The 15,515-nt window shown below is 42.2% G+C and overlaps 1 protein-coding gene across 1 annotated transcript in view; it reads right to left on the bottom strand.

Annotated features, from left to right (window-relative positions):
- The window catches only part of LOC117512939 (probable G-protein coupled receptor 153), a 64,937-nt gene extending 54,233 nt beyond the window's left edge, over positions 1–10,704 (bottom strand). The window contains exon 1 of the mRNA XM_034173175.1: positions 10,103–10,704. Within this exon, the coding sequence (XP_034029066.1) occupies positions 10,103–10,476 (374 nt within the window). The 5' untranslated portion in view covers positions 10,477–10,704. The remainder of the gene's footprint in view (positions 1–10,102) is intronic.
- Positions 10,705–15,515: the final 4,811 nt, after the last annotated feature.

The raw sequence follows: 15,515 nt of genomic DNA, 5'->3' as shown, positions 1-15,515 counted from the left end.
GTAACACACGACAACAGTGCTAAAAAATAAAATAAAAATCCACTGAACAGGCTGTGGAGCAGCACAGGTAACACACGACAACAGTGCTAAAAATAAAATAAAAATCCACTGAACAGGCTGTGGAGCAGCACAGGTAACGCACGACAACAGTGCTAAAAATAAAATAAAAATCCACTGAACAGGCTGTGGAGCAGCACAGGTAACGCACGACAACAGTGCTAAAAAATAAAATAAAAATCCACTGAACAGGCTGTGGAGCAGCACAGGTAACACATGACAACAGTGCTAAAAAATAAAATAAAAATCCACTGAACAGGCTGTGGAACAGCACAGGTAACGCACGACAACAGTGCTAAAATAAAATAAAAATCCACTGAACAGGCTGTGGAGCAGCACAGGTAACGCACGACAACAGTGCTAAAAAATAAAATAAAAATCCACTGAACAGGCTGTGGAGCAGCACAGGTAACACATGACAACAGTGCTAAAAAATAAAATAAAAATCCACTGAACAGGCTGTGGAACAGCACAGGTAACGCACGACAACAGTGCTAAAATAAAATAAAAATCCACTGGACAGGCTGTGGAACAGCACAGGTAACACACGACAACAGTGCTAAAAAATAAAATAAAAATCCACTGAACAGGCTGTGGAGCAGCACAGGTAACGCACGACAACAGTGCTAAAATAAAATAAAAATCCACTAGGCAAGCTGTGGAGCAGCACGACAACAGTGCTAAAAAATAAAACAAAAATAAAAACGAAAGCGTTAGCAAGCTAGTTAGCCTGCCAACGCTGATGAAGGCCAGCTGATAAAAGAGCTCCGTCGCGATGCTTCGACCGTTAGAGGTCTTCCTTAGGCGTTGGAGCACGGTGAAAAAGTAAAAAAAAGTAAAAAAGTCTTGAAAAAGACTGTTAATTCAAAGAACTCAAACAGCTCAGTTCAAACAGCTAACAGATACAGCAGAACACCGCTGTGCTCCGGGACAACCTGATCAACTCTATGCGAAGGAGATGTGTTGCACTGCTAGAGGCAGATGGTGGTCACACCAGATACTGACGGGTATCCCCCCCCAGTACAACAAAACTGCACCTGTCAGAGTGGCCTTTTATTGTGGGCAGTCTAAGGCACACCTGTGCACTAATCATGGTGTCTAATCAGCATCTTGATATGGCACACCTGTGAGGTGGGATGGATTATCTCAGCAAAGGAGAAGTGCTCACTATCACAGATTTAGACTGGTTTGTGAACAATATTTGAGGGAAATGGTGATATTGTGTATGTGGAAAAAGTTTTAGATCTTTGAGTTCATCTCATACAAAATGGGAGCAAAACCAAAAGTGTTGCGTTTATATTTTTGTTGAGTGTATTTATTCCTAAATAAAAATAACTGATGATTAAACAGCCAAAGCAGTGAATGTCGTACAGTTGCTGATCGGTGGATGTAAAATTAAAGGAATGCTGGAGCATCCCCACATACATAAGGCCAGAAATAAAACAAATATTTCTCTTCAAACAAAGCAGCCGTGCTGGTCGGAACATCTGACTGAGCATGAAACAAAGACATGCTGGAAGTCTAGCGGGAACAAAACGGTGAAGCGGATGGTCATTAGTCACTGTGACTTTGTGACTTATCAGGAGCCAAACTGAGCTGGAAGCTCAGCCTCAAGGGTTTTACACACCGTTACCTCGAATACCTGCAAGCAGCAAACGTGTCGCTGTTGCACTTCACACCCCCCCCCAAGGGTGTAAAACAATACTGTGTTAAAAACCATACAGAGCCTAGAAAATGTTCTTAGATGCATCGTGATGCAGAAATGGGGGCTCCGGATCAAGTTACAAGAGAGGACTGGCCTGGACTGGAGTCCAGACCTGTCTGCATTAGAGAATGTGCAGAGGAAAACAAAACAAAACTGTTGTGTGGGCCGCCAGAAGAGGAGGTACTGCTGGCCCACCACCAGAGGGCGCCCTGCCTGAAGTGCGGGCTTCAGGCACGAGAGGGCGCTGCCGCCACGGACACAGCCGGGGGTGACAGCTGTCACTTATTATCTCTTGACAGCTGTCACCCATCTACACTTCATCATCTCACTCCATAAAACCCGGACGTCATCTCCACCTCATTGCCGAGATATCGTCGACCTGTTAAGGTAATAGTCTCAGCCTTAAAATTAAACTGTGTGTCAGTCTGAACTCTTTTTGCAGCTGTTTTCCTGTGGAGTGTTTATCTGGAGATTGGCGTGACCGGCGACAGCTTCGCTTTACACCCCCACCAGATAAGTGTTAAGACAGGAGCTGCACGAGTGTGTGTTAGAGGTGGAGGTGGACTCTCCATCATTGTTGTTACTGGGTGTGCACACACCCATATCTTATTGTCTCTGCTCCTTGCCAGCAGTACCAGATCCGACATTCGGAGACGGTGGCCACCTGGGGACTCGGGACTTGGCGGCTCCAGTATTCTCCAGGTTCGGTGGCGGAGGAAATCGTGTGGTTCCAGTTCTTCTCAGGACAGACGTCTTCTATCCTCGAGCCTGCCCACACGTCACCCTTGTGATTGACTGTTTGCAAAATTTCACATTCCTCTGTGTTGTGGTTGTGCTCATTCACAACAGTAAAGTGTTCATATTCGACTCTTTCATTGTCCGTTCATTTACGCCCCCTGTTGTGGGTCCGTGTCACTACACTTTCCCAACAAAAACAACAACAAAAAGTCAACAAAGGCTCTGTACTGATGCACATCTTAACACGCTTGCAGGAAGACGGAGACAAAATAACTCCAAAAACGCTTCATTGCTTATATCCGCAACACCAAAATGTCTAAAGTGCTGTGAGAAGGAATAAAAACATTATTAACCATTTTTTACCTCCGCCGGGCATTTTTACCTCTGCCAAGGAGGTTATGTTTTCGGTCGCATTTCTTTGTTTGTCAGCATGATAACTCCAAAAGGTTTGTGGAGTGGTTGGAAATGACAAGAGGAACAAGTGATTAAATTTTAGTGGTGATCTGGATCACCACTAAAATTTAATCACTAAATATGTGATTAAACACAAAAACAAGGCAGAAAAGCTTGAAAAAAAATTAGGGTGTAACATAGTCAAATTTTCTATCAAACAACAAAGTTTGGTGATCTATATGCAAAAATATAAGGAAAATAGAAAATGTGTCAGTGTGAGGTGACAAATGAAGTGATGCACAACCAGTGTTGTGGAAAGTAACTTTGACAAGTTACTTTTTTAGTTGCTTTATACAGGTGCTTTATGCAGTTACTTCATTAGCAGCTTTATACAATTACTTGATTAGAATCTGCAGAAAACTTGCAACTAATAAGTAATGTAACTGATAAGGTAACGAGTAATCTAACTTGGTTACTCGTAAGATTGAGCAATCAGAAAAGTAACTAATCAGCAAAGTAACTAATAGTTACTTTTCTGAGTACTAAATCTTAAAAATAACCAAATTAGATTATGAGTAACTTTATTAATTACATTCAGCAGCTGCCGACAAGGTGTCCGCAGCTGCTAATGAAGTAAATGTAAGAAGTAACTGTAAAATAGAACTGTATAGATTAACTAATGAAGTAACTTTCCAAAGTTACTTTCCCCAACTCTGTGCACAACTAACACCAAATTGGAGCTGAATCTGTACTGATTCAGTAAGGTGTCATCTGATTTGATGTAGCTTCAAATGTTATGGAGCTAGATCCAGAAGAAAACCGACATTACCGAAAAATCGTTTTTATACAATAACTTTTCAACTAATAAAGACATAAAAGTGATTCCAAGTTCTAGTGGTATGTTTTCATGGTCAAGGATGTCAAATATACAGGAAAGAAAAGTGTATGTATCATAGTTTTGGTTGTAACACTGAATTGTTGAATAGATCACTGTGCCAAGGAGGGACTCTCTTTAGGGTCAGTGACCCTATGGCCTTGGCGGAGGTTTGCACTCTCTGAGTGCTTCTAGTTTGGAATGTGTTGCACATCTTAAATACAGGAATGGACGACCAGTAATTTTATTCAATTTATTTTCATTTATATAGCGCCAAAGCACAGCAAAGTTGCCTCAAGGTGCTTCACACAAATAAGGTCTAACCTCACCAACCTGTACAGGATATTCACAAATGAATTGAGCTTTGAATTTTGTCTCACCAGTTATACAGCCTCATGATGAAGTGATACAGAGGAGGATTTTCTTTTAAAAAAGAAAACTTGAAACTTCAGCTAGTTTGCTTCAAGGCACATTGGAGATGTAACCCTGGATATGATGCTTTGTTGAAAGAAAATTCTTCTCTTCTCCACTGCAGCATGAAGCTAAGAGTGGTACGATTGTGGCTACCTACAATATCTCCAGTCACAGCCAGAGAAGCCTATACCTTCTTCAGGGTTGTCTTGGTGTCTTTCATCACTCTTCTCCTTCTTGCACAGTCACTCAGTTTTTGAGAACTGTCTCCACCACGCATATTTACCATAGAGTACCATACTGTTTGTATTTCTTCATAACTCATGTATCCATCCCCTACTTGTCTGAAGAAAACTGTCAATAAAACTGATTATGTACAGGTGTTATGGCAGCACGGTGGATTAGTGGTTAGCACTGTTGCCTCACAGCAAGAAGGACATGGGTTCGATTCCCACCTGTGGCCTTTCTGAGTGGAGTTTGTGTGGGTTCTCTCCAGCTTCCACTGGCTTCCTCCCACATCTAAAGACATGCAGGTTAGGTGGATTGGGAACTTTAAATTGTCCTGGTCCCCCCTGTAAAAGAAATCTTAAATAAAGGTTAAACATGAGCAATTGGAGATTTCTGATGTCTGCCAAGGGTTGAGGAGGATTCAAAATAACATATGCGATTCACATCTTGACCCAGACTTTACCTGGATCCAGATTCCACAACACAATGTAATAATTGCATACTGATCCAGGATAGTCCAACTGATCAAGATGTTGCAATATGATAATTAATTCACAAGCTGAAACAAAATTGTCAGGATTTCACCTGGATCCTAGTTTTAACTGTCTTTAAACCTGTCATGTGTTAGTTGCTCCACCAGATGGCGCCCTCTGTTATTTTCCACACCTGGATCAGATAGTGATTGATTATTGATAGACTATTTAAACCCTGACTTTCTGTTCAGCAGTTGCCAGATTCTTGGATGACTTTCCATGAGATCCAGATGCTTCTCTAAGCTCTCGATACCTGGCCAGAAACTGTTTGTCACCTTCCTTTCCCTGTTTTTGCCTCGCCAGCTTTCAGACCCTCGTTCCATGATCCAGACAGATACCAGGAGGACCAAACCTGATCGCCGCGCCATGACCCTGACGGCGTCTTCCAGCTGTGCGCTCAAGACGCCGAAGCGTCCCGTAGCTTATGCTCAGGTAATGCTGGCCTCCCCCTCTAATTTCCATATTAGAGCAAACTGTTTTTTCCTCGTGTTCCAGATGATTTCAGGACAGCTCCCAAGTGGACCTGGATCCTGGCTCTGACTACCTGCACAGCGACGTCACTTTGGGAACTCCTCAGCTCTCGGTGTAGAGTGTGTCTCGACTACACGCCAGTTAAGTTCCCCTCTTCTCAGTGACATCTCATTCTCACTCCTTCCTGTTTGTGACTATGTTATGATAAAAAACTATCCAAGAACTCTCCCTAAGAACTGCATGAACTTTGATATCAAACCACTGAGAACCTAGCTGTATCAAGTCCTACTTAATTGGAACTGCGTTACAACACGCAGCACTTGACCTCTGACCTTTGGGTACAACTTATAAACTATGAACAATTACTGAACAGTGAACTTTATTTCTTAAGAGGAGAATTTTATTTCCTGGCCCCTCAAGCAACCTGTGTTAAGCCTGTGTTGAACAGTGACTGTTTTTGAGGACAGCATTACGAGTGCATTTCACTCACCCTGTGTGTCTTCTTCCTTAGTTTCTGGTTGCTGAGGCGAGCGTTCCACCTGGCCCTGGTCATAGAATCCTTTGTTCATTCAAGACTGACCCGGGAAACTGCAGCTCCCTAATTTCACCGCCAGGAGGTGGGCCACTCTCTATACTGCAGGCATCCCAGCACAACAATTCATTTATTTATTGTAAATAAATATATTTTTCCTTTTGAACTCCTCTCCATGTCCATCTCCCTGCATGTGGGTTCATAGTCTGAAATGGTTCGGTTCCACCTGATCCCCTAACCATAACAAAAATAGTGTCTTCCTGATCTTGGTTTTACATCCTGATGTTGTATCTTTCTGCTGAAGAACCTGCATATTGACCACTCCCAACAAATCTTGAGCTAGAATCCAGAACCGGATCACCTCCAAAATTCAATGGCGTGTTCCATGCCTTAATATCTACATCTGTGTTGCAAATTTGGTGAGAATCTGTTAAGTAGTTTTGACATAATCCTTCAAAGCCTGTACAAAGTGCAATCTTCATCCAGAATCCGGATCTGGATCACCTCCAAAACTTAATGGAGTCTTCCATGGTCTAATATCTATCTGATTTTTGTAAAAAGCTGTGCAGTAGTTTTGACGTAATCCTGCTAAGGGCCCCTTCACACACAGTGCAAAGTCTGGCCGAAGTGCGCACTTAGTGCGCATGACGCAGGAGTCGTGTGCAAACCGTGTAATTTCCTCCCTGCCTCCATCGCCTCATACACCTGTTGCACCGCTCGCATGGCACTTAGAAAATGTGTGGCCAGTTGCACTCTTCACACGACAGCAGACTGCAGACAACCACTGTCATACTCACAGAGAAATTTGTCTAAGTTCCCCACGACTGTGGCTTTGGTGTGTGCGCTGAGAACTGACAGGAGGTGTGGCTATGACAGAAGTGGCTGTGGTGATCTGTCATTCTGGACATCCCAGCTAGGCAACACCTACTGTGTTTGGACAGACATGGACTAACAACTGTCCATTGTGAGGCACATGTGTCTGACTGCTGTAATTACATGAATATAAATAAAACATTATCGAAGTGGCAACAAGCTGCAGCGAGCGAGCGCACGCACGGAGTGGACAGTCACAGCCTGCCAGGTTGAAACGGACTGTCAGATCAGAACACACAGCGGGCGATCTGACCATCATGTCACCCACGTGAACTCTGTTCCACATGATGTGATGTCTGTGCTGCGCCGCGCCGTCCACAAGACACGTGTGTCGGGCAGAACACGCGCGCAGCCAATTGGATGCACCGGACCAGTTGTTGTGGACATCAGAGCACACTGCTTCTCATTCATGTCATCTCTTGACTGTATGTCTGTGACCATGGGTCATCTACAGAGGAACTGAACAGATCATTTTTGCATTGCTCGCTTGATAAATGCGGTGCTTTTATATGGTGTGTGATTTTAATTTTTTTTGTAATACTTCCATGTCTTTCCTGATATGAAGCAGATTCCTGCAGCTGTTAAAGGACAGCTCCATAGCTCCATAGCTCAGTGGTAAAGTCTCTGACTGGCAATCAGAGCAATCATGTGGTGCACCTCGCACGGTTCCTGCTCGACAGACACCGTCGCATGCACGAACTCCCCCAACTGGGCTCGTGTATGCCTGCCCATCACTGTGATGTTTCATGGTGTGCAAATTCGAACTGTTTTGCGCTGTTTCGCCATTTTCAACCAGACATCAACCAAACTTCGCACTATGTGTGAAGGGGCCCTAACAGACAAACAGACAGATAAATAAACGCTGATGATTTTATTCCGTCCTTGGTAGACGGAATGAAGCTATACAAAAGCATTTCATTACTTATGCAACCCATCATTTTGGCTTTTAAATTTTTATTTATTTTAATTCATGATGTAGAAATTAATTTTCACTGTGACTTTAAAGGGCATCATTTTAAAAATTTTAATATAAAAAGCTTGATTTTATTCTGTTTTTTGATGTCCTGAAAAATTTCAAACATGCCAAGGATGCACAAATGTTTTAACAGCACACACACACACACACACACACACACACACACACACACACACACACACACACACACACACACACACACACACACACACACATATATATATAGTACATACATACACACACACAATAAGTGCAGGGGGGTAGTCAAGCGGTTTAACTGTGGTTGTTTCCCGTACAGAAGGCTCCCGTTTCATTCTCCATGTAATGTGGAGTTGCATCAGGAAGGGCATCCAGCATAAAACCTTTGCCTAATCAACATGCTGCTTTGGTGACCCCCAGTGAACAACGGAGGAACCAAAGAGACTTACTACATATACAGAATTATCAACAGGTTCTGCTCACCCACTTTCAGCAGCTTTTCACAGTGCAGCAGAGAAACCAGCTGGGAGTGATCGCTGGAATTTATACAATCCCTGGCAAAAATTATGGAATCACCGGCCTCGGAGGATGTTCATTCAGTTGTTTAATTTTGTAGAAAAAAGCAGATCACAGACATGACACAAAACTAAAGTCATTTCAAATGGCAACTTTCTGGCTTTAAGAAACACTATAAGAAATCAGGAAAAAAAAATTGTGGCAGTCAGTAATGGTTACTTTTTTAGACCAAGCAGAGGGAAAAAATATGGAATCACTCAATTCTGAGGAATAAATTATGGAATCACCCTGTGAATTTTCCTCCCCAAAATTAACACCTGCATCAAATCAGATCTGGTCGTTAGTCTGCATCTAAAAAGGAGTGATCACACCTTGGAGAGCTGTTGCACCAAGTGGACTGACATGAATCATGGCTCCAACACGAGAGATGTCAATTGAAACAAAGGAGAGGATTATCAAACTCTTAAAAGAGGGTAAATCATCACGCAATGTTGCAAAAGATGTTGATTGTTCACAGTCAGCTGTGTCTAAACTCTGGACCAAATACAAACAACATGGGAAGGTTGTTAAAGGCAAACATACTGGTAGACCAAGGAAGACATCAAAGCGTCAAGACAGAAAACTTAAAGCAATATGTCTCAAAAATCGAAAATGCACAACAAAACAAATGAGGAACGAATGGGAGGAAACTGGAGTCAATGTCTGTGACCGAACTGTAAGAAACCGCCTAAAGGAAATGGGATTTACATACAGAAAAGCTAAATAAAAGCCATCATTAACACCTAAACAGAAAAAACAAGGTTACAATGGGCTAAGGAAAAGCAATCGTGGACTGTGGATGACTGGATGAAAGTCATATTCAGTGATGAATCTCGAATCTGCATTGGGCAAGGTGATGATGCTGGAACTTTTGTTTGGTGCCATTCCAATGAGATTTATAAAGATGACTGCCTGAAGAGAACATGTAAATTTCCACAGTCATTGATGATATGGGGATGCATGTCAGGTAAAGGCACTGGGGAGATGGCTGTCATTACATCATCAATAAATGCACAAGTTTACGTTGATATTTTGGACACTTTTCTTATCCCATCAATTGAAAGGATGTTTGGGGATGATGAAATCATTTTTCAAGATGATAATGCATCTTGCCATAGAGCAAAAACTGTGAAAATATTCCTTGCAAAAAGACACATAGGATCAATGTCATGGCCTGCAAATAGTCCAGATCTTAATCCAATTGAAAATCTTTGGTGGAAGTTGAAGAAAATGGTCCATGACAAGGCTCCAACCTGCAAAGCTGATCTGGCAACAGCAATCAGAGAAAGTTGGAGCCAGATTGATGAAGAGTACTGTTTGTCACTCATTAAGTCCATGCCTCAGAGACTGCAAGCTGTTATAAAAGCCAGAGGTGGTGCAACAAAATACTAGTGATGTGTTGGAGCGTTCTTTTGTTTTTCATGATTCCATAATTTTTTTCCTCAGAATTGAGTGATTCCATATTTTTTTCCCTCTGCTTGGTCTAAAAAAGTAACCGTTACTGACTGCCACAATTTTTTTTCCTGATTTCTTATAGTGTTTCTTAAAGCCAGAAAGTTGCCATTTGAAATGACTTTAGTTTTGTGTCATGTCTGTGATCTGCTTTTTTTCTCCAAAATTAAACAACTGAATGAACATCCTCCGAGGCCGGTGATTCCATAATTTTTGCCAGGGGTTGTAATATAAACAAGTGTATGTAACAGACAGACAAAGCTGAGGCCAGTACCTGGGGTTGGTATCAGAACATACTGAGCAGACGTGTGTAACTGTAATTTACCTGTAGTTGACAGGCCAGCGGACCATCCACATACGGTGATAAGACAGCGAGGTGACGGAGAAGCAGGTAACCAGTGTGAGAGTGTAGAAGGTGGAGACAAAGACCTTACACAGCCCCTCGTTCCAATCATAGCTGGAGTGCTGACGGCGCAGCATTATGACACAGTACATGGTGATGGGGATGGCCATGTTGAGGATGTGCGTGCCCGCCAGTGTGCAGATGAGGAACTCCAGCGGTTTCCACTTCTTCTGCTTGGCGCTGACGCTAAGGATGCTCCAAGTGTTGGCCAGGATGGACACACCTGAGCAGACCAGCCAAGCCAGCGTGTTAGCAGTGATGACTTCATCCTTCATGGTGGTTACCTCACCCACCATGTTGGAGTGGGGTAGGGTGGAGCCTGGGGGCCCGGATGGAACTGTTGGCAAGAGCAGGTGCACGCAAGGAGAAGGAAAAGGTGGTGATGGGCAGGAGGGGATGCAGGGTGCTGGAAGCGGCAAGCATCCTATCTGAGTGGATGTGCACTCTCTGTGGGTCGGACACAGTGGGAAGGGGACATTGTGCTTTAATCCAGTGAGGCGTCAGAGGGCGGAGGATGTCAGAGCCAGGCAACTTCAGTTACAAGCCTGAGAGAGCAGGAGACACGTGATTAGAACCAGAGGTGGTCAAGTGCAAGAAAAAATTACATTAGTTGGTTCAAATCACAGTAATCCTGCAAACATCAAAATGACATCCCACTAAAAGAATTTATTTAATCACAGAGACGGTAATCTGTCAGCGCGCTTTTTTTGCCATCACCAGCTCCCAGAGGAGAAGTGGAGGTTACGCAAGGCTATAAAATTATAACAGTTGATCTTTGGATCAGAGAAAAGTGAAGAAAATTCTGATTCAGATTCATTAAAAATGGTCCCTTTTGTCTGTAATTTTTTAAGACATACAGTAACACTGCAAGAAAGTTTTTTTTTTCTTTCTTTAACACCAGGTGGGTTTTTTAAAACTTCCCTCCTAACTGTACAATTTGAAGTAACATTGAAAATACGCTAAATGGTAAATATGCCGCAGTTATAAAGTGCTATTCCATGTGGATCAGAAGCTCAAGGTGCTTTACAATGATGCCTCACATTTACCTTTTCACAACAACTTTTCACTATTACAGGTCACACAGTGCACAGAAAGCATCACATGACATCCTAAAGTATGTGACACTGCACGTGTGGGCAGAGAAAGAGACAGAAAGCTTCTTAGATGTTATGAGATGAAACTGTGTGAAGATTGGATAAAAAACAAACAAACAAAACAAAGGAATGAGGTGATGGTCTAGTGGTTAAGCTTTGGGCTTGAGACCAGAGGATCCTTGGTTCAAATCCCAGCCTGACCAGAAAATCACTAAGGGCCCTTAGACACGGTCCTTAATCCTCTAGTTGTTCCCGGTGTGTAGTGAGTACCTTGTATGGCAGCACTCTCACATCGGGGTCAATGTGAGGCATTATTGTAAAGCACTATATAAATGCAGTCCATTTAATGACAACGTTTAATGTCACTAGAATGAAGATTATCAGTCAAAACCCAACAATCCCATTCCATCACTGAGTGGAAGTGTTGTCACTTCACTATTGTGTTTTGCCAAGATTATGAAAATATTGCTTAGTTTCTGCACATTCTGTAATGGAGACCCAGCTAATATTGTTACTGGGATTTAAATAATAATATGGCCGAATTGCTAATTGGTGGCTTCCCTCACTGGTCTACTCCAGACAGACTTACCATAGTGTTTCTATTAATGATTGATGTCATTGAAGTCCAAGACATGTTCAGTGATGTTGGAAATGTTCATGTATCCATCCCCTGCACAGCAAAATCACCAGTATTAAATTAACACTGACAGTGTCTATGTGGGTCCACACTGGATCAGTAAGGAACATATCAAATCAAATCAAATCAAATCAATTTATATAGTGCCAAATCACAACAAACAGTTGCCCCAAGGCGCTTTATATTGTAAGGCAAAAGCCATACAATAATTACAGAAAAACCCCAACGGTCAAAACGACCCCCTATGAGCAAGCACTTGGCGACAGTGGGAAGGAAAAACTCCCTTTTAACAGGAAGAAACCTCCAGCAGAACCAGGCTCAGGGAGGGGCAGTCTTCTGCTTGGACTGGTTGGGGCTGAGGGGACATATAGACGCTAGCAGTGTTAATTTAACACTATCAGTGTTAACTTTATACCAGTGGTTTTGCTGTGTGATGTCTAAAGAAAACTGGATGTAAAAATGTTGCTTTACTGTAAATTCAAGAAAGGGAGCAAATAACTGTGTCAGGCATATAGTCAATCTATATTTACTATATGAAAGCATTTTGTTTTTGTGTTGCTGTTCAATCTTTAGAAACGTTATTGTGTTTATTCAAAATTGGTTCATTTGCATATATTTCTGGAAATATTTTAATTTATTTGCTTAAAATGCAGGGTTCCTGTTATGTGTCGGACGCAGCTCGGAGAACCGACCAGCGTTTGAAGGACCCAGTATGAAATAAGCAGAGCACGGTTCAAAGGCTAACTGAATTTAATACATAACAGTGATAATATAACAAAAAGGTGCGGTCTGGCGTGGTGCGCTCCCAGCAGCGCTAACGGTCCGGAGCCAGAAGCTGTTTCGGACCCAAGGACCCCGCCGACACCCCCCAGGTGGCCGCAACAACCGAGTCTGTGAAAGAAGGAACCATTATGTGAATCCACACTCCACACACAGAACACTTAAAGGTGTACAAACAGCAAACACTTCCTGGCTTGATTACTGATCAGCTTCCCAACCTGCAGGCATGGAACATCCAGTTCACAAAACTCCACTGCAGTGGAAGCTGATACATGACTAACAAACAGCTCAATACAATAAGGTGTGAGGGACACCACATTTACTGACTGTATAACTGTTAGTCACAAAATCTAACGTACCTCAGGAAGTGTGCTGACGAGCGTGAGACCTCACCCCCTCCTCTTTCACAGACTGTGCATCAAACCTGGACGTTCTCAGCATCCGCTGTTGATGAGATGGCTCCTGAGACGACGATCTCACCCGTCTGGTCACAAGGTCGAGTCTCTGGCAAATACACACTGTGCACTCCAGTCTTAAATGCCAACATGTTCCAATCCATCCAGATGCACCACAGCTGTGAGTCCTGACGAGTCGCAGGTGATCAGGGTGAGGTCCTGACAGCCTCAGCAACACAGCCACTCAGTCCCAAACGCAAGCCACCTGGGAGGAAACCAAAAGACAAACAAACCGGCAGCCAGGCCCCCCCAGCCATATAACAGTTCCAATAGTTCTGACAAGGACCTCATTTCCTAAGAAATGAACATAAAAAAAATCTGTATCTTGCGTTGTTAAAGAAAAAAAAAGAAAGAAAAAAAAATCATGGACCCACCCTTTATTTAAAGGAGGTTTCCTTGTCCCACACTCCATGTTTTATGGGACTGAGCCACAGTCAGACAGAGAGACAGACCAAAAACAAACTCCTCAACGAGGGTAAAAGTCAGAATTCCAACCGGCCTCGGGTTCGATGGCCACCGTGAGCTCAGAGACTGATTTAACAAGCAAAGACTTGTGATCACCTGCAATTTGTTCGACATCATAACACTGGAAACAAAGTTCCATCGCTGTTGTAATTGTGCAGGAAGAGTTAAAGTGTAGATTTTTACAATATGACTCCGTGGTATAACTCACAAACTCGTAGCTTAAAGCAGATAACCCGTAAGTTGGAGAGGAAATGGCGTCTCACTAATTTAGAAGATCTTCACTTAGCCTGGAAAAAGAGTCTGTTACTCTATAAAAAAGCCCTCCGTAAAGCTAGGACATCTTTCTACTCATCACTAATTGAAGAAAATAAGAACAACCCCAGGTTTCTTTTCAGCACTGTAGCCAGGCTGACAAAGAGTCAGAGCTCTATTGAGCTGAGTATTCCATTAACTTTAACTAGTAATGACTTCATGACTTTCTTTGCTAACAAAATTTTAACTATTAGAGATAAAATTACTCATAACCATCCCAAAGACGTATCGTTATCTTTGGCTGCTTTCAGTGATGCCGGTATTTGGTTAGACTCTTTCTCTCCGATTGTTCTGTCTGAGTTATTCTCATTAGTTACTTCATCCAAACCATCAACATGTTTATTAGACCCCATTCCTACCAGGCTGCTCAAGGAAGCCCTACCATTATTTAATGCTTCGATCTTAAATATGATCAATCTATCTTTGTTAGTTGGCTATGTACCACAGGCTTTTAAGGTGGCAGTAATTAAACCATTACTTAAAAAGCCATCACTTGACCCAGCTATCTTAGCTAATTATAGGCCAATCTCCAACCTTCCTTTTCTCTCAAAAATTCTTGAAAGGGTAGTTGTAAAACAGCTAACTGATCATCTGCAGAGGAATGGTCTATTTGAAGAGTTTCAGTCAGGTTTTAGAATTCATCATAGTACAGAAACAGCATTAGTGAAGGTTACAAATGATCTTCTTATGGCCTCGGACAGTGGACTCATCTCTGTGCTTGTTCTGTTAGACCTCAGTGCTGCTTTTGATACTGTTGACCATAAAATTTTATTACAGAGATTAGAGCATGCCATAGGTATTAAAGGCACTGCGCTGCGGTGGTTTGAATCATATTTGTCTAATAGATTACAATTTGTTCATGTAAATGGGGAATCTTCTTCACAGACTAAAGTTAATTATGGAGTTCCACAAGGTTCTGTGCTAGGACCAATTTTATTCACTTTATACATGCTTCCCTTAGGCAGTATTATTAGACAGTATTGCTTAAATTTTCATTGTTACGCAGATGATACCCAGCTTTATCTATCCATGAAGCCAGAGGACACACACCAATTAGCTAAACTGCAGGATTGTCTTACAGACATAAAGACATGGATGACCTCTAATTTCCTGCTTTTAAACTCAGATAAAACTGAAGTTATTGTACTTGGCCCCACAAATCTTAGAAACATGGTGTCTAACCAGATCCTTACTCTGGATGGCATTACCCTGACCTCTAGTAATACTGTGAGAAATCTTGGAGTCATTTTTGATCAGGATATGTCATTCAAAGCGCATATTAAACAAATATGTAGGACTGCCTTTTTGCATTTACGCAATATCTCTAAAATCAGAAAGGTCTTGTCTCAGAGTGATGCTGAAAAACTAATTCATGCATTTATTTCCTCTAGGCTGGACTATTGTAATTCATTATTATCAGGTTGTCCTAAAAGTTCCCTAAAAAGCCTTCAGTTAATTCAAAATGCTGCAGCTAGAGTACTGACGGGGACTAGAAGGAGAGAGCATATCTCACCCATATTGGCCTCTCTTCATTGGCTTCCTGTTAATTCTAGAATAGAATTTAAAATTCTTCTTCTTACTTATAAGGTTTT

Source organism: Thalassophryne amazonica, chromosome 6, assembly GCF_902500255.1.
Source record: "Thalassophryne amazonica chromosome 6, fThaAma1.1, whole genome shotgun sequence".
In the NCBI taxonomy this organism is placed as follows: domain Eukaryota; kingdom Metazoa; phylum Chordata; class Actinopteri; order Batrachoidiformes; family Batrachoididae; genus Thalassophryne; species Thalassophryne amazonica.
Note: the sequence above shows the minus strand (reverse complement) of the source record. Positions and strands in the feature narration are given on the sequence as shown.